This window comes from Tyto alba, unplaced genomic scaffold (assembly GCF_018691265.1).
Source record: "Tyto alba isolate M040663 unplaced genomic scaffold, T.alba_DEE_v4.0 Super-Scaffold_8, whole genome shotgun sequence".
NCBI lineage: Eukaryota > Metazoa > Chordata > Aves > Strigiformes > Tytonidae > Tyto > Tyto alba.
In genome coordinates this window covers 21,393,821-21,419,128 of record NW_024881329.1, presented here as the reverse complement: position 1 = coordinate 21,419,128, position 25,308 = coordinate 21,393,821, and the positions used below count along the sequence as shown (strand labels likewise).

Sequence of the window (25,308 nt, the reverse complement as noted above, 5' to 3'; positions counted from 1 at the left end):
GCGGAGGCGAGGAGTCAAACTTCATTTTATTCCTTAAATAAAACCTAAAGGCGGCTTGGCGTCGGGCGCAGCAACACGTGGGACGCCGCGGCAGGGTGGCCACGGGTGGAGCAGGGCCCTCCGACATCACCAGCCCCCCTGGGCCGTGGGACAGGGAGGGCAGAGCCGCAGGCGGTGGCCCCCACAGATGAAGGCACGAACCCTCTTGCCAGCCCAGGAGCAGCAGGGACAAACCCAGGAGCATCAGAGAAGAGATGGGGTGAAGCTCATGAGCCCCAAGCCAGGGACACCAGGCCCAGGGATGGCCAAGGACACTGGCAGAGGAAGCACCGGGGGCTAGCAGGGACACGGGGCACATATGGGGCAGTGCTGCACACAGTGACCAGCTCTGCCCCCGCAAAGAGAAGGCAAAGGCCCCCGGGGAAGCGTGATGAGGTGTAAGGGGTCACTGGCCTCAGGACAAGAGGAGAGGAGGAAGGGAGCTGTTCACCCCCACGCTGGAGACAAGGAGCAAGCTAAGGAGGTACCAGGATCCCTCCTTGGTGCTCAGCCTGGGTTTAGGGACCAGCGTGTGCACGCCCTGGGTGGCTGCAGCTGGGCACATGGACAGGAGTCCCACCAGCATCACACCCAGCTCTGGCGCCTGTCCCAGACCCGCTCTCCTGTTCCCTGCACCTGGAACTTGCTCAGCCCAGCAAAGTAGAGGGAAAGGATGGGGAAAGGGACTGGAAGGGGGCTGCCCCCCAGCTCAGCACCCTAGAGCCAGAGCCAGCCCTGCTCCCTGGGGGAGCAGGGGGGATGATTTTCTCAGCTGAGGATCAGGTCCCACAGCACAGGGAAGGCAGGCAAAACCTCCAGGGAAGAGCTGGCCTCGGCCTTCCCCAGGGACTGGGCATGAGGGGAGCCCTTCGTGGCCCAGGGTACACAAGTGGCATAACCAGGTGGGGGAAGAGAGCCCAGGGAAGGGGAGCAGCCCTTTCAGTCCTTGTCACAGGTCTGGAGGAGGCTCCTGCCCGCCCCCCACAGCTGGTGCTGGAAGGGAAGGCGATGACAGGCGCAGGGCTTGGCCACAGCACCTCCCATCCCGCTCCTTCCCCAGTCTGCTGAGGGGAAGGGACCAGCACAAACCAGAACAGCCTCCATCCGTGAGGAAAAGGGTTAGAGCAGCAGACTATTCAGGCACCAGCACTTCCAAGCTGGGATGAGGCAGCCTCTGACAGCTGATGCAGACACACGGGGATCCAATGAAAGTGCAACTTGGATTTCCTCTTCCTTAGAAAGAGCCCACGTGCGATGAGAAGCCGGGACCCCAGCCCGGCTAGGGCGCCCGGAAGGCATTGGTGGCAGCACCCGCAGCAGCGTTGGCCGCCGCAGTGCGTACAGCCTGGTTAGAGAAGACCCCTGCAGCAAACTCCTCCTGTGCTTTCTGGAAGCTGGCACCTGTCCGGCGATACAGGGAGTGGATCTAGAAGAGAGCAGCATGCTCAGGGTCAGGGTACTGGCCCCATTGCGGGACCCCGACGAACAGAGCTGCGACCCCATGACTGCCAAAACGCACCCTCGCCCTCCCGCAGCCCTGAGGTTCAATCCAAACTCACCTTTTTCAGCATAATGATGCCCAACACAGCCACTGCTGTGAAGAACAAGGACACCAGGATCATCATCACAGCCACGGCCGTGTTCTTCCGCAGTGCTATCAGGCTCAATATCCAGCCACTGCAAAACAAGAGGTGGTTGCCCACAGGTTCCCTCTTCTCCACCTGTCTCCTCCCTTCCTGGGGTACTTGGATAGCCAGCACTCCCTGGGGTCAACACAACACACACCTGAATCCCCAGTTTGGTATGCCAATGGCCTGCAGCACATACATCACATTCTGAGCAAAGAAGACGAAGAAGAAGACAAAGAAGTTGAACGAACTGTCACTCCTGGGAGAAAGAGACAGGCAAGGTTAGGCCACAAAAAAACTCTCAAACCTTCCTTAAAGCGGGAGGCACGAGGAGAACACGAAGCTCAGCACAGAATCACCACATCCCCCAGACCCAAAGGTCACAAGGAGCTGGGACACTGTCAGTGTTGCATCTGGGGCAAGGACCTGTTCATCCGAGCAGCCCAGTCTCCCCAGCTTCAAGCACCAGCCATGCAGCCAGCCACCTCACTGCTTTACTGGATTGGGAGCTCAAGCTTATACACACCTGAAAGCTTTGTACATCGGCCTATACCAGCAGACAAAGGAGCAGGGCGTGTAGAGGAGAGCCCAGAGAATGGAGAGGCCGAACCCAGAACCGGACGAGGGCTCCACACAGAACCAGGCCAGCGAGGACAAGAAGTTCAGGAAGAGAGCAATGGTGCTGGCTGGGGGAGAGGAGATCAGTCAGACAAGCTGAGCAAGGCTGCCCCCATCCCAAACTAAGCGCTCAGCCCCCTCCAAGACCTGGGCACCACATGTTAGTCATGACTTTTCCAGAGCCAGCAGCGTTCACTCGCATGCAGGACACTTGTTCTTCTACCTCTTCCCAGAATCTGCCCTTAGATTTCCCCTAGGGACTCACCCATCCAGAGGTAATACATGGTAGAAACAGTCTTCTGGAAGTCAGCAGGGATCTCCACGGGGATGTCTTGGTAGAAGCAAGGCTTCACTGGGCAGAAGGATGGCAACGGGGGCCAGTTGTTCAGCCTCGCTGCAGAGCAAAGGAGACAAGGAGAGAGCAGCAGTGCCTGTGCACAGGGGGTCAGGGAAAGGCGGCTGCCATCCCCCCCTCCTGCCCTGCAGGCCACTCACTTGCGGAGCCACCAAGGGCCGCGTTCTGCAGCTCCCTCTCCCGCCGGTCCAGCTCCTCCGCTTTCCGGTTCAGCTCCTCCTGCCGCTTCAGCAGCTCGGCCGTGGCGGCTGCCGCTGAGGCCTGTGGCGCGGGGAGCGCAGGCCCTGGGGCTCCCGCCTTCTCCCCAGCCCAGCCCGCGGCGGCCAACAGGCTGCCTTCCCCCCCCCTCCCCACCCCCGGTACCTGCGTGCCATAGGAGCCGTAGTTGCGGGGCTCCGTGGGGCTGGCTTTCCGCGGAGGCACACCGGCCGCCGGCAGCGGCGGCGGAGGCGCCGACGGGGCCTGGTAGGGGGGCGGCGGCTGTGGGAGGAAGGAGCGGGGAGTGAGGCGCCGGTGGCCGCCGAGAGACCCGCGGGGGTTGGGGGGGGTGGGGGGGGTGTCCCGCCCGCCTCACCGCGCCGCTCTCGAACGGGCTGTAGGCGTCCAGCGCCGCATGCTCGGGGCCGGGCGGGGGCTGCGCCGCCGCGGGGTCCTGCAAGAGGCGCGGCTGGTGTGAGGTGGGGGCCGGCCGGGGCCGGTTCCGCCGGTACGGCCGCTCCGCCGGGGGGGACGCACCTGGAAGGGGTTATCCGGAAGCACGGCGGGGCCGCCGCGCTGGGCCATGGCGGGACCGGGAGCGGGGCCTCCGCCGACTCCTCCGCCGCCTCAGTCCCGTCAGCCGCGTCGCCCCGCCCCGCCCGCGCCGATTGGCCGGCTGCGCCGTGACGTCACAAGCCCCGCCTGCGGCTCCGCGGCGGTGCCTCGCTGCGGGTGGCGTTGGGGGGAGCCCTCTGCGGGCGCCCCGCGCGGCCACGTGGTCCAGGTCACGTGCTGGCGCGTTTCTCCATTACCCCCCTCTCGTCGCCAGCGCAGGGGCTGCTGGGAGCTCGTCGCCATGGCAACAGTGATGGGGGGGCCCCCCCCCCCCCCCCCCCCTCCCATGGCAACGCTGGGCCGGGCCCAGGCCTCTCCGCCGCGTTCCCGGTTTCCCCATCCTAGCGCCAGGCCCCCGTGTCCCCCCCGGGCCCCGCCATGTCCCACCGCGTCCCCCGTTCCCCGCTGCGTTCCCGGCCCCGCGCCCAGGGCAGACTCCACCCCGGGATGGCTTCTGTCAGCCAGGCCCGCCACACCAGCAGGCCCCTCCTGCGGATCTCCCTGAGGCCTCACGTCCAAAACCCGCGGCTGGACTCCTGCCGCTCACCGGGACAGCCGCGGTGCTGCTCGCCGCCGGCTCCGTGGAACCCTTCCAAGCTTTACCCTCTGGGAGGTCAGTGGAGGTGCAGCCAAGCAGCTGTTTCATGCAGCCCACCCCAACCAGCCATACAGCAGACTCCATGGAAGTAAAAGAGGGAAGCATTCGTGGCATGAGGAGCAGCTTGGGAGGTTTTAACTTTTGTGTCTCTTGGACCAGTTATTTATAGGGATTCCTGATTCCATCAACTACCAGCTGCATGTGGACAGCAGGCCAACACCACCTGCCCAAGAGGATTCCTCATTGTCCTGAGAGCAGCATGGGACATCTATCCGTACCCGCCTCTGGTTCCTGTCCAGCTCTGACTGCTTCACAGCAACCACACCTCTCTGCTAAAAGTATTCTTTTAGCCTCTGAACATGGACTTACAGAGTTACACACAAATTCACAAGCTCCCACTTAAATACAGACAGCTGGCACCCTGAGCCCTGCTCTTTGCTGGGAAAGCAGAAGCTGTGGATTTGGGTTTTGGACACTGGTGTGGGCTATTTTTAAGTCTGAGACATGCAGCAAGAATCTAATTCTCCTCCAGACTCACCCAGGGGCTGGCTACATGTGCAGCAGCATAGGGTCTTCCCCTGCTCTTGTTCCCTGGCACACCACACCCAGCTGGTTGCTGCATCACCAAGCAATACTGCAGAAGGCAGGTGAAAGCTTCCAGGCCAAGCTCTTTAAGTTAGGATCACAAGCTTGTGAAGATGACTCAATGTCACCCCTCCTGAGACTCTCCCACACTTAACTCCAGGGGAAGATGGACTTTTCCTTTATCCCTCGATGTGATAACAGTCTGCCAGACAGATGCTGCTACAGCAAAGCAATAAGCTCCTGCAGAACAGATCGTGAGTGTCTGCTCTGTAACTGACACCACCCCAACACGATTCTCGCAGACACGCTGGCAGAGCATCTACACAGAGTTGCTCTCAGGTCTGTAACAGCCCCAGCAATTCCCATGGAAAAGTCCAAGCCAGGCCTCACTGCAGAGCCTGTAAGAGCTGAAAAGGCACAGATACTGGGATATGTTTGACAACTGAAGGCGGGTACCTGGACACCCGTTTTCCAGCAGCCATCACTTCATCCCCTCCAGGGAACAAGAGTTTTTTCTAGTAAAGAGAACATGTATCTTGAAGTACTCACTGTCTTCCTTTTTCTAGATCCCACCTCAACACTGAGCACAGGGTGTGATGAAAAGGCCAGTCTGTGTTTAGCTGCCCTCCATAGCAGCTGGAGCCCTCAGAGGGCCAAACGCCACTCGTACCCAGTGCAAACTCAGAGGCTAGACCAGCATCCAAGCTTGGGAGGAGTGGTGCAGGTGGACAGAGCTGGCTTTGTAACTGAAGTTTCCTGGACCAGAGTACCTTTCATCCCCCAAGAAGATGCACCTTCCTCCCATCTGCCAGGCACAGCATACAGCCACGGCACATCAGGAGCACAACTGACCCACAGAACAGCCCGAAGAGGGGCTGCTGCTGGTCCAAACCCAAACCAGGTAGTTTATTCACTTCATATTTATTTTTCACAAAGACTGTACAAAATTCTTATAAAACTCTGGTGTGGGGATGGGCTATGACATTGATCCAAAAAATAATTCCCATGCAGTCCCACCAGTTTCATAACTTACAAGGAAACAGTTAAGATACAGAGAGCTGTTGAATCCTGGAGTATTTACACCATGGAGGGCAAGAGAGAACAAGAGACAAAGCAACATGTGAACAGAGGTATTTACAATATGGACATACAGGCCCCCTCGCCTCACGATAACGGCAGCAGCAACAGCAGGAGGTCAGGCCCGTGGTGCTCAGAGGCCGATATAGAATATGGGCTATTTACAGTATCTCACATATTAACAGCTTTACAAATGTGTCCAGGGAGTTCTTCTCATGTATAAAAAAAAAAAAAAAAAAGCACCAAGTGTCTGAATAGAAATCACACAGGCCTCCACGGGGGCTAGAATCTGAGGGCAGGCTGGCACCTGTGGCGTCACCGGCTGATGTCTCTGCTAGAGTCCCACATTTTTGTGCTCGGCTCCATCTCCAACATGTCAAAGAAAGGGTGCTTGAGGGCTTCGGCCAGGGTGATGCGCTTGGACGGCTCGTATTCCAGCATGCTCTCGATGAGGTCAAAAAGGCGGTGATGGTCCTCAGCCTCAGAGGTCAGGTATCGCTGGGGAGATGGAGGGCAGAGGTAAGGGCTAAGTACACTGCACCCTGTCCCAGTCACCATACATTCCCTGGGCTGAAGGGACAGCTAAACTGGAGGAAGGCTGGTTTTGTTCAGTCAGTCACTCATCCTAGACCTGAGCTCTGGGCTGCTTTACCACATGAAACTGCCGAGTTTTCACCCCCCCGCCATCTTTCCCAGGCACTTCCTGAGGTCTCTGTGCCTTCCTCCTTCTCCTCCACTTCAGATTAAGCCCAGGCTGCTGCAGTCTTCCTAGTTTATGTCTGGGACAGGCAAGGCTCCTTCAGGAACACACTGGTCTGACCCTTTTGGCGGCCCAGCCTTGCCCACAAGAAGAATCTTCACAACTGGGGCAGGTACTATAAGACTCTGCAATGAGAAAAGGATAAAACAACTGGGTGGCCCTGCCCACCCCACCTTACCCGCAGCGGCTTGCAGTTTTCCCTAACATAGCGGCCAGCAGAGGTGTTCTCATCCCAGTCCAGGCGGCCATGGTAGAAATATTTCTGTTTCCTGTTGGAGTAAGAGGTGGGAAGATGTTACCCCAAGTACAAAACGTCTTGCAGCAACAGCAACACGCCAGCCCTGGCAGCACGTACGACTCAGGACACTGCAGCAGCACAGACAACTGGCTCAGCAGGCAGCTTCAAAGCTCAATCCCTCAGAGAACCACTACACGTGAAGCAGGAGAGAGCTGGCAAGCCTGTGGTGCCCAGCTGGCCTTGCTCACCTTGTCTTCCGGATCATCCGAGAAGGAATTGGCCCCAAGATCCTCTCCATCATGGCCAGATGCTCGCGGTTGTCATGTGTCTGAGAAAGAGAAACATAAAGAGAAGGCATGGAACAGATTTCAGTTGTTCTACCTCCAGCCCTGGGTATTCCCCCATTCAGAACCCCTTGCTGGGCAACACCTTGGTCGTCTCTACAAGACTGCAGTGATGGAGGTAACCCCATCAGTCCCAGAGGCTCCTGGCTGTATTGGGAAACAGCCAGGATCCTCTTTCATCAGTTGTGAGGTAGCCATACAGCATACAGTTCTCACCTGAAACAGGGTGAAACCCACATAATACTCAAAGATGATGCAGCCAATGCTCCACACATCACAGGGCTGGCTCCAGCCAAGTTCTAAAAAACAATGTTTTTTTAAATAAAAGATCCAGTTATAGCCTAAGATTCCAAATCCCTCTCCCTCACTCTTTTAAAAAACAAACAACTTGAAAAACCCCCTCCAGACAGGCTCCTGACACACTGGTGGCAACATAGTGCCCAGCTGGTAGCAATGTCAAAAAACACTGACTTCCACATTGCTGGCCCACCCAGCACTGTAGAGCATGTTAAACAAAGCACTTCTCATCTCCCAGGGTAAACCCAGGACAGCTCCTGAATGATGTGGAGGCAAAATGCTCCTTAATCCAGCAGGCAGCACCCAGTGCCCTCAAGGCAAATGCCTGCCTCTGCAGAAAGACCAACCAGTACCTACCCAGTATGACTTCTGGGGCCCGGTAATGCCTGGTAGACACAATGGTGCTGTGATGCTCATGATCAAATGTAGCACTGCCGAAGTCCACCACTCTGATGGCTGTGCTCTTCACGCTCCGCTCATCCCGCTTCTTCATGAGGGAGAACGGTATCAGTTACTCAGGAGTTTTGAGATTCAGATTTAGCACCTTCTTTACACAGCTGAGCCATCACCCCAGGGCACCATGTGGGGGGAAGGCTTCAGAGGGTACATTAGTGCTGGCACAGCCCCCAGACAAACTCTCACCATCAGCCAGGTAAAAGCCTCTGGTCCCTATGGCTTACTTATAAACTACAGAGGCAGTTCATGCAAGATATAAGCCCTGAACTAATGTATCAATGTAGTTGGTTAACCCCATGTCTCCTGGGGCCATGTTCTGATTCCTCCCACCTGCTGATAAGATTGGGGATACCAAGAACCCAAGAGAAGACCTCTAACATGAGGCAGTGCTGTTACCTTTTCCAGGTTATAGGAGAGTTCATAGTCAGAGTTCACGAAGAGGATGTTCTCTGGCTTGAGGTCAGTGTGAGTGAGTTTATTGTCATGCAGAACTGAGGAAGCAAACAAAGGACGGGGTGACGGAACAGAAGCAAAACGAGGCTGGGCCCACCCAAAGAGCAAGCATCATTCAGTTTGCTCATACTGGCACCAGTTTAGCCCACATTTAGAACTGGCTGTGAACAGTCAGGCTAGTCCAGGCCAAGACGCTTTGGCAGAAGCACAAAGATTTATTATATTGATCACCAGAATGTGTAAGGGGATGGATGCTGAAGTGCCCTGAGCTACTGCCAGCCCAAAAACTTTACAATCAAGAAAATAAAAAGAATTCATTCCAAGTACACGTTCACTGCTGGAGAGGCAGGAAGGCTCAGTCTCAGAATTGGCACAGCAGCACTGCAGCAAAAAGTCACTGCTCTGGGCCACTAGTTGTAGAATTGGCACAAACACTGGGAACTGCGCAGCTCTCCAGGTCAGTCAAGAACCAGGGGAGAGAAGATCAGTGAACACTTACATTTCACAGCCTGGCACACCTGGTAGGCCATGTGCCGTACTTGGTGGATGGGGTAAGGCAGATAGTTGTTGTCCTTCAGGAAATCAAAGGTGCTGAGCCCCAGCAGTTCAAAGGAGATGCACATGTGGCCATGGTAGTCAAACCAGTCAAACATCCTGACACAAAGACTGAGAGAAAAATTTTGATTCAGGACAGGTCTGCACACACCATGTGGCTACCTTATCCCTGCACCAGGCTCCTCCTTTCCCAGCTCAGTCTGTATCCCACAGGAAGCCAATATGCCTCCAAAAACTAGCTACAAACAAATTCAGTCACACAATATCGAGTATCTCTCATCCCATTCCTGCAACTGTGCTAAGGCGATGCATGCCCTTCCATCTGAACAAGAGCACACTCACTTTGTGTTCTCAGGATCCTTCTCATTGATTTTCTCCAGCACATTAATTTCCAGTCGAGCAGCCTCTTTGTATTTCTCTACGTTTTTAATGATTTTGAGAGCAACACGTGCACCACCCCTGAGGGAGAAACAGGAAGAAAGCACAAGATCACCCTTGAGCTGGGTCACAGAGCCTGTGCCCTGCAAAAAGGACTTTCTGAACCAGCCTCATCCCGTGCAGCACAGCCTTCCACAACCCTTGTTCAAGCCAGAAGGTGGCTGTTAAGGGCTGTCCACCAAAGCAGTGCCTTTTCCCCCCCTACAAACAGCCCTGAGACTTTCCCCCACCCCCCTCCAATACATGAGTGACCCAAGAAGGTGAGTGGCCAGACCAGCAGAGGAATACTGGAAATGAAGAGACACATTTTCACCCCCAGGCTTCCACGTTAAACACAAAAGGCTCTGTCGCCAGCTGTGGCCTCTCTTTTCCCATCACCAACACGTGCCCCTCTGCCCCAGGAGCAGACGTACCTCCGGTGATCGATGCACTGCACCACTCTACCGAATGTGCCTTCCCCTAAGGTGCTAATAATCTCATCTGGGAGGGAGAGAAAGAGAGGAAGGCAGATGAGAGAGTGAGCACGACCTGATTGCAGTGCATACACAAGGCAGAGGAGAATGCATTGCAACACCTAACCTGCACACAGCTTGAGAGACCGGAGCAGCGGAAGGCTGACACCGGCTGCACAAGGCAACTGCCCTAGTTCCCTGCCACTTCAGTAACAATACAAAATATAAACGTAGCTTTAACAAAAGGGGAAGGAAAAGGAGAGGGTTTCTCTTTAATAAACAATGAAAATAAAATGAAACAGAAAGATAAGACAGATCTGCGACTGCGATGGGAGCTTAACTAGAGAGCTAAATTATGTTACGATTTGGCTGTACATCTTTCTTGTAGCCAGTCGCCGACGCGATAGATCAGATGCCCCTCGTCGTCGTCCTCCACACTCTTGGCCCTTCTGCTGCTCTGTCGACTCCGCTGCTGGCCCAGGCAGACAGGGAATTCATCATTCACCAATCAGATTTTCAAACCAGCGCAGCAGCCAGCGTCACGCATTGGTTGGTTTGGAAATTCACATGGTTGTTTGAGGAGGGGTTGCAGGAGGAGATTCCCAGCCAATTCATACGGCACAGAGGAATATATAACGATAGGGATATTGCAAGGGAACATGTCAAGATACAACACACTAGCTCAGAAAAGAAAAAAACAGTTTGCTTTTCGTTGTAGCAAAAAAAAAAAAAAAAAAGAAAAAAAAAGAAAAAAAAAGAAAAAAAAGAACCTACAAACAGCCCCACCCGAACCAGTGTGAGAGCAGAGACTGTCAGCACAAGGGCTAGCGGAGGGGCAGTGGAAGGGGCCAGCTGCTCTCGCTCCTAGTGGGGCTCAGAGAGGAACGGCACTGGCCTTTGGGTCCTGGATAATGCCAAGAGAGCACACTGAAGCACAACTCTGCAGCCGGGTGCTCAGTGGCCGCGGGGAGAGGCTCACTTCAGCCCCACGGCAGCCACTGAGGAAAGGCAGCAGAAGGCAGGTGCTGGGAAGTCCTGCATGAGCAAAGGGCCAGGCTGCCCCACACAGGCACTCCCCATCCCATTCCAACAACCACCCACAGAGCTTCCCCCAGCCCCAACACTCAGAAAAAGATGAATTCAGAGATTTCAGAAGCAACTCTGGGTACAAAGATCCATCCAAAACCAGAGAGAATTTATGAGTGACTGCCTGGGGGAAGATGTGACACTTCTTCCTAGACCCTCCCTCAAAGAAGCTGATCCTGGAAGGACTAACTTCCAGGAGAGAAGCAGAGGCCCAACAGGGAATAGGGACAGCCTGGGATGAGACAGATAAGAGGTTTATGCCAGAGAAGAGAAAATTCCTGCCTTCAGTTCTTCAGCTAGGTATCCCCAACACCTGGGAGCAACCGGCCAGCAGACTTGGGACCCGAATCCAGCCCACAATCCCATCCCTGGACATACAGCCAGAACAGACCAGACAACACTGAGAGCTCCACACAGAGCAGAGAACGTGTCTGGGGTCTAACAGAAGTGGAAGGTGAACAGCAGAACAGACAAGAAGAGAAAGCCAGGGACACTGCTGGGAAGAGCCTGTGATGGTTGCTGCCTCCACCTGAATTGACCGGTCCACAAGCTCTACTCCTTTGCAAAACCCCTCGCACGACATCCCAACGTCAGCTGGGCCCACCCAGAAGGATCCTGCTCTGATGCAGGACCTAACCCTCAGAGGAGGGGCTTCCTGCCACAGAACACAGGCCCGAACCAGGGACCACACCGTCTGTTGCAGGCAGCCTGAGCTCTCTGAGGCCAGGATCAGCTGAACACTTGCTGTACAGACCTTGCACAAAAGACTGCTTGGCTGGGGTTCCTAGACAACTCTCAATGAGCACCACCAAACAAAAGCAGTGCTCTGCAGGGATAAAGGAGCTGAGGACTGCAGCACCACCCCAGGGGACACGCCAGCCTCGCAAGGCATGCCTGTCCTCCTCCCACCTCTGAGCAGGCAACACTAAGAGAGGGTCTGAGCTGCCTGTGCCCAGCTGGCACAGGGCAGCCACTGCCAAGGCGCATCAGGATGCTGGACAGGACTGCTGTCTGCATCCAAGGCTTTCTACGCATTTCTCAAGCCGAGTCCGAGAGAGCGTTAGAAAGTGAGTTTTCTACTTACCCAGCTCGCCACCTGGGAGAGAAAGGTTACAGGGGAGGCCCAGCACAGCAGGATACTCACCGATGAGGAGCGACTAAAGGACCGGCTGCGGCGCCGCCTCCGCCTGTGCTTACGCCGGCTGCTTTTGCAGCTCCGGTAGCTGCCCTCGCGGTCCCGGGAACGTCGGTACTCGTAGGAATGACGGTACTCGGGTTCATAGTAGGCTTCCCCTCGCTCGCGGCTGTAATCGTTCCTCCGGTAGCTGTCACAGTAACGCCGGTCATAGGCCCTCCTGTCTGCTGAGTGGTCATCGTAGCTAGGGAAGGGAAGCAAGCCAAGGGGATTTGATTATGAACACTGCCCTGGAAGTTACAGCTCAGAGCACTCAGAAGCTGGGCTGACCACAGATGCCTCTGGCCAAGCTGAAGCAGCACCGCAGGGAGGTCCCGCCTCATCTTTGCGGACTCACCTCCTGGATCGAACATGGTAACTGTCTTCCCGACGGTGCCGACGGTCACGCTCGCTGCTGCTCGACCGCGACCGTGTCCGCCGTCTCTTGTGTTTGCGACTTCTGTAGCGCTCGTGATAGCTGCCCCGGCTGCTGCGCTCTGACGAGCGGTACCTTCTAGAGTGAGGCATCTACGGGGACAACAGACAGCGATGACTATGTGAGGCAACTGCAAGGGAGGGAAACTGGTGCAGAGCATCAGTGGCTGAGGAGCTGCTAGGGCAAGGAGGGTGGGAGGCAATCAGTAGCGTGTCTGAGTGTGCAGGGAGGATTTGAGAGGGAGGAAATGAACTTCTGAGAGATCCCAGAACCCCGTAACAAGAGAGGATGAAACCACCCATGCGCGCTGTGTTTGCTGCGGTTCTGTTTTCCAGGTTACTTTCCCCTTTTCACACCCATCTCTACTGACCACAGCTCCAGAAGCAGCATTTGCACCTTCAGGGAGTCCACCTTCTCTCTTTAAACTAACATGCTCCCCAGGAAGGAGAGAAGCACCACCCAGGAAAACTGAAAAAAGGTGAAATGAAGCTCAGGATATCACCAGTGCTTGGCCCAAAGTCCTTGCGCACCAGTACTGGAGACACTGAAGTGGGCAGCTCCTGGAGAGATGTCTCTGGTTTACTGCCAAGCAAGCGACATCTACACTTCCTACTGCAAGTGGGGAGGGCCCTCCAGCATCCAGGGAGCAAAATCACCCTTTCCACATGCAGAGGTGTTCATGAAGCCTTGCAAACCCGACCTCAGAGGGGAGGAGTGCTCACCTCTACCTTGCTGGTGGGATGGGAGAGTCAAGAGCGAAGGAGAAAAATCCCTTGGTAAGATGGCACACCGGGTCCCAGCCCTAAAGTGCTAGTTTGGGATCCTGCTCTCATCACCAAACCTCCCTTCAGAACTCTAAGATGCTCCCTGCATGTATTTTTGTTTCAAAGCACCAAGCTGCTCAACCTGCCTCATCTCCACAGGCAAGAAGCTGCAGCTCCCTTTGTCCAGAGACCTTCCACCGGTAACTTTTTTTCCCCCAAAGAGATGCCCTCACACAGCCGGCTGCCTTCCCGCACCCACACCTACACCGACATTATAGTCAGGACCACCGAAAGGCAAAACCGCCCCCGATGATGCCGTGACCTGGTGGCACCAAGCTCATCACACCCGAGCAAGCCTCTCCGGATTAAGGCCGGGTTCTATGGGGCCGCTCACGGTTCCCCCCAGTTCGGCGGCACCGCGACCAGGCCTCGCTGTGCCGAGCACAGCACGGAGGCATCGCTTGCAGCCTCTAATTAAAGGCGGCATGAGAAGGCGAGGCTGGCCGCCCGCCAAGGCCGGGCACCCCCTCTCCAAGCCGGCGCAGCCCGCACCGGGGCGTTCCGCAGCAGCTCTGGAACCGGTTTGGGGACGATGATGGCGGCGGCGCTCGCTGCCCCGCTCCGGGGCCGCCGGGCGGGGCCTCCACCGTGCGCGGGGCCGCGCCGAGTGCCAAAAGCGGAAGCACCGGGGCCCGGCCGCGAAACGGGGGACGGGGCCCGGCCACCGGGAGAGACCGGGACCGAGGGAAGGGGCGGCGGGTGCGAAAACTCCCGCCCCGGTCCCACAGGGCCCGGCCGCGGCCTCCTCGGGCCATCCGGCCCGGCCGGTCCCGCCAGCGCCGCCGCCGGAAACGCCCGGGCCGCCGCCGCATCCCCGCGGAACGCCGCCGGGCCGGGCCTGCCCCGCGCGCTCCCGGGCCGCCCCCGCCAGCCACGGAGGCCGCGGCCTACCCCCACCCCGCCCCGCCGCGCCGCGCCCTGCCGCACCGTCCTCGCAGCCAGCCCGGTGCGCTTGTCCCACAGGAAATCCGTGATGGCGGCCGTGGGCCCCCGGGAATCCCGGGCCCCGCTCCAACTGCTCCGGCTCCGCCGCTCGCCGCCGCGCCCCGCCGATCCGGGTCCCCGCCAGGCCGCGCGCAGCTCGCCGCGGCGCCGCGCACGCACGGACGCACGCGGTGCGTCACACGGCGCGGCGCCGGCCCCGCCCTGCTCGCAGCGGCGACGGGGCGGGGCCGCGATGGGCGGGGATATGGGCGGGGCCACGCGCCGGCCGTCGCCCCCGGAGCCCCGCCCGCCCCGCCCGCCGCGGGGTCCCGCCGCCGCCGCCGCCGCCGCCGCCGCCGCTGCCCGGGCCTCGCTGCTCGGTGCGCGGCCGCTCCGGTGCCGCCAGCGCCTCCCCACTGGCGGCGGGGCCCGGCCGCCGCTCCCCCGCGCCGGGGTGTACGCAACAGGCGGGCGCCGGCCGAGCTGCGGACGCCGACGAACGAGGGCGACCGGTGACCGAGCGGCCGGGGGCGGCGACCGAGCGCCCGCCCGCCCGGGGCCGGGCATGTGCGGCGGGGCGGCGGGCAAGGCGCCCGAGCAAGGGCGTTTGAAGGAAACGTGAGGCGCGGCGGCGGCGGCATGGACGCGGCGCCGGGCCGGAGCCCCGAGCCGCGGGAGAAGCCGCCGGTGCTGGACGGGGAGGCGGCGGGGGCGGTAAGCGCGGCCCCGGCCTCGCCGGCGGCGGCGGAGCAGATCGTGGCGGAGGGCGAGGCGGCGGCGGCGGCGGGCACGTTCGTGCAGCGGCAACTCGGGGCCATGCTGCAGCCCGCCGTGAACAAGTTCTCGCTGCGCATGTTCGGCAGCCACCGGGCCGTGGAGATCGAGCGGCAGCGGGTGAAGTCGGCCGGCGCCTGGATCATCCACCCCTACAGCGACTTCAGGTGGGACCCGGGCCCCGCGCCCGCCCCGGCCCCGGTGCCGCCGCCCCGGCCCGGCCCCACTCGGAGCCGCTGTCCGCGGTGCTGAGCGCGGCTCCGCCCGGCCCGGCCCGGCCCCGCCGCCATCGCCCGTCGGGGACAGCGAGCGACGGGCGCCGGGGCTCCGCACCGAGCCGGGAGGACGCGGCTTCCCACCGCAGCCAGGCCCTGCCCGGTGCCTGGGGCCGCCCCAGCCTCTTCCCCATCCTCGGGTGATCCCGCGCCCGGAGCCCCGGCGAGCACCGACAACTTTCTTCCGCCTCAGCCCCTTCCCGGGGCCCCGCAGCCTCGGGCCCTCGGGGCTCCCGCTGGGCCAGGGGCAGCCCAGCCAAGCCGGGGAACCTCCGCTGACCTGGCTCTGGGCGTACAAAGGAGGAGGCAGGGGCTCTCCATCTGCCTCCTTGCAGAGCTTTTCCTCCCTTTCTCGACGCTGTTTCTAATTTCCGTATCTGGTGAGGAGCCGCACCATCCCCACGGGGACGCGGGCCCCGCGAGCTGCCTGCAGTGCCCGCCCAGCACAGGCTCCATCTCCACAGCCCAGGGAGCTGTTGGAGGAGGGCAGGGCACCCAGCGAGGAGCTGGGCCTGGCTCACGGTGTCACCGGGATCACAGGGAGAGCTCGGGGACGGATGATGTGGGAGGAATTGGGTGTCACGGGGATGTTGAGTCATATAGGGTGGGCTTTCTCTACGGGGGACAAAGCTGCCAGGCAGTCATCTCCTCTGCATCAAGCTGTGACACGGCTGATGTTTCTCAGCCTAGCAAAGCACTCTGGAGCAGGACTGGTGCCTGCCGCAGGTCCCTGGCACCTGTAGCCAGCTCCCCTTGCCACTGGGCCCTGACCCCTCGCACATGCCAGCTCCCCTGCGCTGCTCCAGCGCAACACAGGGCTGCAAGCCCTTAGAACCTTTTTCCCAGGGAAGCCACCCCAAAGTTTGTGAGCCTGAGCTTGGCAGGAGCAGCTTGCACAGCCGGTGACACGAAGCAAGCTGGCAGGTAGACAGCCAGTGGGATTACACCGGTGTTTATCATATTATGGGGATACATAAAGGCCATTGAGATCAAGGCCCCACACATTCGGCCTGACACAGAGTAAAGGACAGGTCTTGCCCTAAAAAGCTTGAGCCTAAATCTGAATCAAGAGCTCCCAACAGGTTCAGGCAGCTTCAGGGGGTAGGCAGTTTCCCCACTCAGTGTGTGGCATTTCTTGGGGCACAGCGTTGGGGAGCAGGAGGCAACTGCTCGGCCAGGTCAGGCCCCTTCTGCCTTGTCCAGCATCGCCTTGCCTGTCCCAGCACATCTTGGTCGTGGGCAAGAAGTTGTTAATTTGTGTGAGGCTACTCAGCCCTGGAAGAGCTCCCCGGGGAGGTGGTGCCCCCTTTCCTGCCAGGCTCTGGTGCTCTCTCCCTGAATCAGCCTTATGTGGTGCCATAACTTATCCCTCCTCTTCCCCACTACCTGCTGAAAGCCCGGCGCCTGTGCCCCACTGAGGACGCAGGGTACGAAACACCTGCAGGCTTCTTGTCACATGCAAAAGCCAGTTTGGATCCACCAGGCACTAAGAGTTGCCCTAAGGTCACCTTTGGAGATTCAGGTCTATACCCACAACCAGGGGCTGGGGCTAACAGAGGAACCTGAAGGTGGGAGCTGGACTTGCTTTTCCAGGCACCTGTAAAGACTTTGAGCAGGGAACCCAGAAGTCCACCAAGCTGTCGCAGGAGCTGTTGCAAGCCTCCTGAAGAAAGGCATTACCTGCGTTTGTGTGAAGAATTAAAACATCCCAGCCATGTTTGCATGTGAACGGGGGACGCTGAATTTCATGGCATAACCAAATGATAATCAACTGCTGCCCCGTGTCTCTTGGCTTTTCCTCCAAAGCCTTTAAGCTTGTCCACTCTCAGAGAACGGAGGTGGATTAGGGGGGTCCTGCAGGCCCAGGGCTGTGTAGCTCCTTCCCAGTGCTTGCAAGCAGCCCTTTTGGGATCAGACGTGTTCCTCCCACCTTCTCTGTGGTGATGGCACTTGTCTATCCTTGCTTGGCTGCTGCCTGGCTCACTCGTGCTAAAATCCCGACAGCCTTCCCGGCCCCCGGAGTCCCTCAGCTGCCTCAGGAGCTCGGCACTCAGTTTGCGTAACCAGCAAAGCTTATTCTAAATCCTGCTAAGCCAGTCCGGGTGGTGGCGGGGAGCCGGCAGATGACAGGGAGCTCCAGGGAAAAAAGCCCCCATCCTCCCTGAGTTTTCTGCAGGGCAGACATCAAGTTTGGGGTGGGGGCAAACATGCCCATGCGCTGCCATGCCACAGGGAGAGGGAGGAGCGACAGTCGAGCACCTTGAGATACAGCCTTCTGTTCTTACACATGCAGGGTGACATTTGCTCCCCCAGACCCTTGGCCCTGCTCTGCCTCAGGAGCCGATGCAGAACTGCTCCTCTCCACGCACACATACTTGCATGTGTCCCAGCCAAGCAGCAGGGGCTCAGTCGTGTGTGTGGGCGGGCATGTGTGCATGCGTCCCGTGTGCCTCTCTCTCCACCGTGTGTTGGACTCCCTAACTCTGAACCTGAGTTTTCTTTCTAACCGGCTGTGTCCTGCCTCTCCCCACTTCTCCCTGCCCTGCTCTGGCCCCCGCGCTCCCTCCTTGCAGGTTTTACTGGGACCTCATCATGCTGCTCCTGATGGTGGGGAATTTGATCATCCTGCCTGTGGGCATCACCTTCTTCAAGGATGAGAACACCCCTCCCTGGATCGTTTTCAATGTGCTTTCGGACACTTTCTTCTTGGCTGACCTGGTGCTGAACTTCCGGACAGGCATTGTGGTGGAGGACAACACAGAGATCATCCTCGATCCTCACACCATCAAGATGAAGTACTTGAAGAGCTGGTTCCTGGTCGACTTCATCTCCTCCATCCCGGTTGACTACATCTTCCTCATCGTTGACCTGGAGACCCAGGTGGATTCTGATGTCTACAAGACAGCTCGGGCCTTGCGCATCGTCCGCTTCACCAAGATCCTCAGCCTGCTGCGTCTCCTGCGCCTCTCGCGCCTCATCCGCTACATCCACCAGTGGGAGGAGGTGAGAACTCCTTGGGGGTCTCAGGCCAAGGGATCCCTGGCTGTGGGGTACGGCTGGCTGGAGGGCAGGGGTTCAGAGGGCCATTCTGGGAAACATTTCTCTGTAGCTCCAGTCCTGCCTCTTCCCCAGATCTTCCATATGACATACGACCTGGCCAGTGCTGTGGTGAGGATCTTCAACCTCATCGGCATGATGCTGCTGCTGTGTCACTGGGATGGCTGCCTCCAGTTCCTAGTGCCCATGCTGCAAGACTTCCCTGAGGACTGCTGGGTCTCCATCAACCGCATGGTGGTGAGTGCCCTGGGCAGGGGCTGTGCGTCTCCTGGGGGGGAGGAGAGGATTTGGTTACACATCTCATCCTCTGAGGCTGGAGCTGCCTAGATCCACATGCTGTGGAGCAGTGTCTTGCTGGTCTCAGCCCTACAACAGCAGCGGGATGGGGTAGAGGGAATCTCTGCATCACCTTCCAATCTCAGCCCATCTTGGCTGCTGCTGGAGTGGAACCAGCCAGGGGAATCCCTTGTGCCCTGCCAGGAGGGAACAGGGCAGTGAGGCTTCTGCCCCGTCCCCAGAGCAGGGGCTGGTGCAGGCTCAGGGCTTCGCACAGTCCCCAATGCCTCCTCCTGGAGCAGAGCCCTGCCCCTTGGGCTTGGACACATCAGAAACCTTTTTTTTTTGCTGGGGCTCTGGACTCCCTGGCTCGGGGAGGAGGGACTGGAGGGTTCAGCCCAGCAATTCCTTCCAGCGGATCCGCCAGTGCCACTGTTCTCCCATCTGCAGAACGACTCCTGGGGGAAACAGTACTCGCATGCCCTGTTCAAAGCCATGAGCCACATGCTCTGCATCGGCTATGGCCAGCAGGCACCCGAGGGCATGACCGACGTCTGGCTCACGATGCTGAGCATGATCGTGGGGGCAACCTGCTACGCCATGTTCATCGGTCACGCCACCGCCCTCATCCAGTCGCTTGACTCGTCTCGGCGCCAGTACCAGGAGAAGGTCAGTGGGGTGGGGTAGTGAGCGCCTGAGTGGTGGGGGAAGATGCCCTGGCATGAGTGGGTCCAGCTCCGGGACCAGCTCAGTGCAGCCCTGCAGATTCCTGCCCTGATCCCTGCCCTTGCCACTTCACCTGGGGGGTGTGGGTCAGGCTGCCCGTTTGGATAGAGACAGCCCATTCATGATGTTGGGGTTCACCCTAGCATAGTGAGGCCTCATCCTGGCCTCTGCCCTGGGACCCTCCGCATCCTAAGTGCACGGGATTCCTGTCCTCTGCCCTGGAGGTGGCCTTTGGGACAGGGTCCTGGAGCGGAGGTGCCTGGATCCTGGCTCTGGCAGCAGCTGCTTCTTGCTGCCAAGGAGGGGGCAAGCGTTGGCCGGCTGTGCTGCCAGCCTCTGGCACAGTGCAGCTTGTTTCAGCGCAGCCCTGCGTGGCTCTGCTTTGTCCCCACAGTACAAGCAAGTGGAGCAGTACATGTCATTCCACAAGCTGCCTGGGGACACACGCCAGCGGATCCACGAGTACTACGAGCATCGCTACCAGGGAAAAATGTTTGATGAGGAGAACATTCTGGGGGAGCTCAGTGAGCCGCTCAAAGAGGTACGGGCAGGCCCCCCAGTGCTGGGGACTTGCTGGGGTCAGGCTTGATGATGTCTCTGCTGACCTGCTTCTCACCCCACAGGAGATCATCAACTTCAACTGCCGCAACCTGGTAGCCAACATGCCCCTGTTTGCCAACGCGGACCCCAACTTTGTGACAGCCATGCTGACCAAGCTGCGCTTTGAGGTCTTCCAGCCTGGGGACTTCATCATCCGTGAGGGCACCGTGGGCAAAAAGATGTACTTCATCCAGCACGGGGTGGTCAGCATCCTCACCAAGGGCAACAAGGAGACAAAGCTGTCTGATGGCTCCTACTTTGGGGGTGAGACTGGGCTAGAGAACCTGGAGAGCTGCCGGGGCGCAGGAGCTGGGGCATTCCTGATGTTTCTACCCTCTTGCCTAGTACCAAAGGCTTAGCATCCACCTCACACCAGGTTCTGGGGCTCAGAAGTCCACCACCTCTGTTGTTATGGGGTACCTTGTCCAGCAGATTGAATCAGAGGGCCCAGCAGTCAGAGCCCTGAATTCCGTCTGGCTTGGGCAGAGGGGGCATCCACCCACCCCACCTCTGGCCAGAGAGGAGTGTGGTTTAGAGCACAGCATCCGAGCCAGCTTATGGGCTACAAGCACAGGTCTGGGAGTGAAACGGGCCAGGCAATCACAGCAGCCATGCCCAGGAATGTCTCCATGGCCTGGGGAGGGAGGAAGAGGCTGTCCCTGGCTAAGGGCATGGCCGTCTGGGTCTGTCCCTCCTCCTGAGGCATGCTCTGTTTCTCTGCAGGGTGTGGGATTGCTGGGCAGTCCCATCCCTGCTCCAGCTGCTGGTACCCGGGGTGCCTTCGGGAAGGGGATGGACGGCTGCATCATCCTGACACCCAAACCTATCTCTCTGCAGAAATCTGCCTGCTGACGCGGGGCAGGCGGACGGCCAGCGTGCGAGCGGACACCTACTGCCGTCTCTACTCCTTGTCGGTGGATAATTTCAATGAGGTGCTGGAGGAGTATCCCATGATGCGCAGGGCCTTCGAGACGGTGGCCATGGACCGGCTGGACCGCATAGGTGAGGAGTGGCCCCCGGGCCCAGCACAGCAGCCTCTGCGCCTGGCTCCCCGGGGCCACGGCACACCAGCCCCATATGGGTTATGGCATCACAGACCTTGTGGATCACAGCACCCCTGCACCGTGGGTGCCCAGCAATGAGGATGTGAGGGAGCACAGGGAAGGAGCCTGCCTGCAGGATCCTGCTCGCCTTCCAGGCAAGATCCGGTCAATGCTGTAGGACAGGCTTCCCAGGGGGGCTGTCATCCCCCCCCCCCATATTTTCACTGTCTGGCATTGGCCAGCTGCTTGTCCTCACACCCCCTCGCCTGCGGAGGACAAGCAGGACCCCAGACCCCGGCACCTCTGGAGCCAGGACTCCCCTATTTTGTCCCTTCTCCCTCTGCCCCAGCCTGGACCCTCCCCAGGGTCTTGCTTCCCATTGGCACACTGGTGAGGTTTTATTGTCCCTTCCCTACCGCCACCCTGCCCTCCATGGTGTCCCCAGGAGCCAATGCTCCCAGGGTTGGTGACAGTGCTGCCTCCCTCCCAGGAAAGAAGAACTCCATCTTGCTCCGCAAGCGAGCTGAGCACAGCGCGGGGCCCATGAACAACGAGATGATCCAGCAGATCGTGAAGCACGACCAGGACATGGCCCACAACATCCAGGACCTGCAGCAGATGGCTATGGGCCGGGAGCTGAGCGGCAAGCCAGTAATCTGGGAGCCGCTGGTGCACGCACCCCTGCAGACAGCCGCCGCCACCACCAATGTGGCCATTGCCTTGACTCATCAGCACAGCCTGCAAGCCCACATCTTCCTGCCGCCCTCCTCCATCTCCAGCCCACTCTCACCCGAGGCCACCCTGCTCACGAAGCAGGTGCGCAGGTCCCAGCCCAGCCTGGGAGGCTCCCGGCCCTCCTCCGTGAGCTCCCCGTCAGGAGTGCAGTCCCACCTCCAGACACCCGCCGCCGGTTCGCCTTCCTCCCCCATGGTCCAGTCCCAGGCGCCCCTGGAGAGCGGGGCCCAGAGACCAAGCCACGGGGCGCAGCCCCTGCCGCGTATGGTGCAAAAGGGGGAGCTGCCATCGGCAGCTAAGCAGCCCCCGGCCGGCTCCCAGCCCCAGCTCTCCAAATCCCGTGGCACCTCGGTCTCCACCTCGCTGCTGCAGCAGGCGGCTGGGGCTCCTTCCCCCAGCTCAGAGCAGGCACTGCCGGCAGGGAGAACGCTCCACTACAGCCTGTCCCGAGCCACCGGCTCCCACATCTCTCTTCTGATGCAGCCCCAGCAGCTGGTGAAGCACAGGAGCATCCAGGGGCTGCCGGTGGGGCGGCTCACCCAGGACGTCCGGCTCCTCTCCGCCTCCCAGCCCTCCCTTCCCAATAAAGTGGCCCAGCAAGCTGATGGGAGCTCCTTGCATCAGGGTAGGAAATCCGCAGGGAACCTAGCCCGCAGATCCTCTCCCTCAGTAGCCGGACTCCTCGCCAAGCCATGTCCAGGGATCCCAGGCCAGCCAGCACACTTGCAGCAGACACCTTCGGGATCACTGGCTCAACCCAGCCGCTCTGTGGCAGGAACATCCACCCCGCAATCCCCGGTCTCCGCGTCCAGGCAGGCAGCAGGTCCCTCCCGCAAGGGCTCTGTGGCCTTCAGCCCCGAGGTGGAAACGGGGAAGCCCAAACTCCCATCCAACATGTGAGGCCCCGGCGGCACCCGTGCACAGGCAGGAGGGACCTGGGCACCCCGGCAGCGGAGGCAGCAGGAGAGGCAGAGCGCCTGGCGAAGCCCCGGCAGTGTCAGAAGGAAGACAAGGTGAGAGGCAGCACCCGCAGCCGTGGACTGGCTGCTCTGAGCATGGGGGCATGGCAGGGATGGGTGTGGGGCAGCCCCAGAGCTGGCCCAGCTGGATGAGGAGAGGGTTCTGCTGACTGCCCCGAGGCGGGAACCCTGCCTGGGCTCTCCCCTCCTTGCTTCATCACCATCTGTCCAGAGTCCTGCCCTCCTCTTGGAGGCAACAGGACGGGTCAGAGCCTTTGCCCAAACTCTGGCCTCCTGGGGACCCTTGCTCCCCACAACTGCTCCTTGGGGGCTGGGCCCCCCTGCACTCTGCCCTTGCACCCCATGGCCTCTCCTTGGGGCCAGGTGGCTCCTCCAGTTCGTCCTCTGTCGCAGCAGCGGCTGCCACACACCTGACATGATCCCCAGAAAGCTCTGCCCAGCACCTTTGCTTTTTGGGAGAGGAGGGAGAAGGAGCCTCCCAGGGCCCACTGCCAAGGGCAGAGCGAGGGGGCTGGAGCCTGCAGCGGGGTGTCCCCAGGCAGGCAGAGTGTGGGTACCCAGGGCCAGCGGGGGCCAGGTCTCCCCTCCCTGAAGCCCTGGCAGGTCCCTTGGGACATGGTGCCAGGACCTGGGGGTCCTGGGCAGGTCCCCCTGATGTGATGAGTGGCAAGTGATGGAGCCAGAGGCAGATGGGTCTCCTGCTGATCAACCTCCGGGTGCGTCTCCCCACCTTGGAGGAGCATCTTGCCTTGGAGGTGCTGGGTCCCCACGGGGTTGGGATTTGCCACTGGGCAGGGCTCTGCCCCCACACCCGGGTGCTGTGGCCTGGACCCTCGCCGTGCTCCAGCAAAGGGGCAGCCCCGGGGTGGGGGGGACACACACCTGGCTCTGCCCACCTGCCCTGCGCTGCGGGGGCATTTCCAGGCTGCCTGGAGATGCCAGTCACCAGCACCGCAGTGAGCAAAAGGGTGTCACAAAGAGCTGCCAACCCCCCAGGCAGTGCCTGGGTGACGTGAGGGGCCGTGGGGCTGCCTCCCCCCAACCCTCCCGGGTCTCTGTGTGGGTGGGCAGCGGCCCAGGGTCCCTGCAGCCATCCCACATTGCCCCTCCAGAGCCCGTAGTCAGCAATGTGTGTTCGAGTTGTGGCTCTGCCGAGCAGCTGAGCTTACAGTGTCGCTTTGGACCAACTGTGTTAAGAGTCCTGGTTAGAGTAGTGTCCTCTCCCAATCCTGCCGCGCTGCGCAAGCTGCTTCCCACTACTGGAATCAGGAACCATGGCTTGTAGTCATGCTCTGGGGCTTGGCAGCTGCCGAGCGGGGCCTGCCGGACCCCCAGTGCAGCGGGCAAGAGTCTTGTTCCATGTGGTACTTCTCCAAGTGAGGTCTTCAGTTCTCCTTCTCACATTTTGGGAAGTCGGGACCAGTCTGGACCGCAGGGCTGCTCAGGGAGCCCAGCCTGTGGGGCACAGCAGCCCAGCAGGAATCCCATCAGCGTGTCCGTCAGAGGGGATGTCCAGCACTGCCTTTTTTTTCACAGACTTCAACTCCCCTCCCCTGCCCACCCCCATGTCCCGCTCCATCCCCATGGTCGGTGTCTCCCCGGCAGCCCCTCAGGAAGGGGTCTGCAGCCGGGCCGCATAGTCAGACATTCCTGGGCTGTGTTTACACTGCGTGATTTAGATGTTTTAGTGGTCATCCTAGGTGTCCCCTGCAGAGCACACGAGCCGGCCCGGATAGCACCGAGCTCAGGTCTGCTTCTGCCAGCTGTGCCGACGGTGCACCCTCTCCACACCACAGCCCCGTGCCCGGAGCCAGAGCCACCCTGTGCTCCGGTCACTGTCGTGGCAAACCCCTGCCATGAGCTGCCCCAGCACCCCGTCCCGGCGGGGAGGCAAAAGGGGCGGCTGGAGGGGCTGGGGGTGTCGGCTGTGCACGAGCGTGTCTCTGCGGCGTGCGTGGGCGCAAGTCTAGCCACCAAAGACCATGATCCTTCACTCTTGCACTCACAGCAGTCGATGTACAGAGCTTGTAGTTTTCATATCGCAGAGAATTTAAAAGCGTTTTTTTATTTTTGGTCGTTGTACATAATGGATTTAAATAATAAAGAGAGATTCCGAGCTGGTCTGGGGGACCCTCCTTTGGCGCTGCCCGCCAGCACCCCCAGCACCCTGCTTGGGGGGTCGGGATGGGGCAGGGAGGGATGTCAAGGTGCTCCTACTTAAAAGCCAGATCCAACCCTGGCCCTCCCTGGAGCCAGGAGCAGCCAGGCCATCCTTGAGCGCCTGGTGAAGGGCATCTCCCTGGCCTTGCAGCCCTGGGCAGCGTGGTGGGAGCCCAAAGGCAACAGGTCCCCTCCTGCCCACCCCCGTCGCTTTAGACCCTGGGGAGATTAATGTTTTATCTTTGATTAATTATTTTCCCATCCCATCTCCTTTCCATTTATTAACCTGGGGGGAGGGGGAGGCTTGATACCCTGCCTGATTGCAGAGCAGACTTTAGGCATTAACTAGATTAAATCAAGGTCATGCAGCGTGAGATGGGCTGGGGTGCCTGAGCCGCAGCAGCCAGGGCGTTTGCGGCTCACAGCCCCATGCAGGGCTGGGGACGCAGCTTTGCTCTGAGTTCAGCCCTCCACGGCAGCTCCTGCCTCCGGGCCCTCCCGCAGCACCACCAGCACAGGCAGCCGCCCCACG

The 25,308-nt window shown here is 59.7% G+C and overlaps 2 protein-coding genes across 5 annotated transcripts; one reads left to right on the top strand and one right to left on the bottom strand.

The window, feature by feature from the left end:
• Positions 1–8: 8 nt before the first annotated feature.
• Positions 9–14,332, bottom strand: LOC104361659 (dual specificity protein kinase CLK2). 4 transcript variants are annotated; one of them, XM_042784880.1, is made up of 20 exons: positions 14,154–14,301; positions 12,325–12,494; positions 11,937–12,171; positions 10,082–10,178; positions 9,668–9,734; positions 9,159–9,275; positions 8,761–8,927; positions 8,205–8,299; positions 7,710–7,839; positions 7,272–7,354; positions 6,960–7,039; positions 6,652–6,742; positions 3,215–3,292; positions 3,004–3,120; positions 2,781–2,901; positions 2,551–2,679; positions 2,194–2,353; positions 1,825–1,926; positions 1,599–1,716; positions 9–1,465 (listed from the first exon to the last, which is right to left on the bottom strand). In XM_042784880.1, the coding sequence occupies exons 2-20, from the start codon at positions 12,492–12,494 to the stop codon at positions 1,319–1,321; spliced, it is 2,304 nt and encodes a 767-aa protein (XP_042640814.1). In that variant the 5' UTR covers positions 14,154–14,301; the 3' UTR covers positions 9–1,318. The 4 variants fall into 4 exon arrangements, with proteins under 4 accessions (XP_042640814.1, XP_042640813.1, XP_032841319.1 ...); XM_032985428.2 differs by lacking the exons at positions 9–1,465; positions 1,599–1,716; positions 1,825–1,926; ... (3 more) ...; positions 3,004–3,120; positions 3,215–3,292 and adding an exon at positions 5,542–6,211 and having other exon boundaries at positions 14,154–14,332; XM_032985429.2 differs by lacking the exons at positions 9–1,465; positions 1,599–1,716; positions 1,825–1,926; ... (3 more) ...; positions 3,004–3,120; positions 3,215–3,292 and adding an exon at positions 5,542–6,211 and having other exon boundaries at positions 10,082–10,175.
• Positions 14,333–14,500: 168 nt separating this feature from the next.
• Positions 14,501–24,707, top strand: HCN3 (hyperpolarization activated cyclic nucleotide gated potassium channel 3). The gene is made up of 8 exons (XM_042785349.1): positions 14,501–15,091; positions 17,773–18,202; positions 18,332–18,493; positions 18,983–19,201; positions 19,653–19,799; positions 19,882–20,122; positions 20,696–20,860; positions 21,392–24,707. Exons 1-8 carry the CDS (start codon positions 14,790–14,792, stop codon positions 22,534–22,536), a joined length of 2,811 nt encoding a protein of 936 aa, XP_042641283.1. The 5' UTR covers positions 14,501–14,789; the 3' UTR covers positions 22,537–24,707.
• Positions 24,708–25,308: the final 601 nt, after the last annotated feature.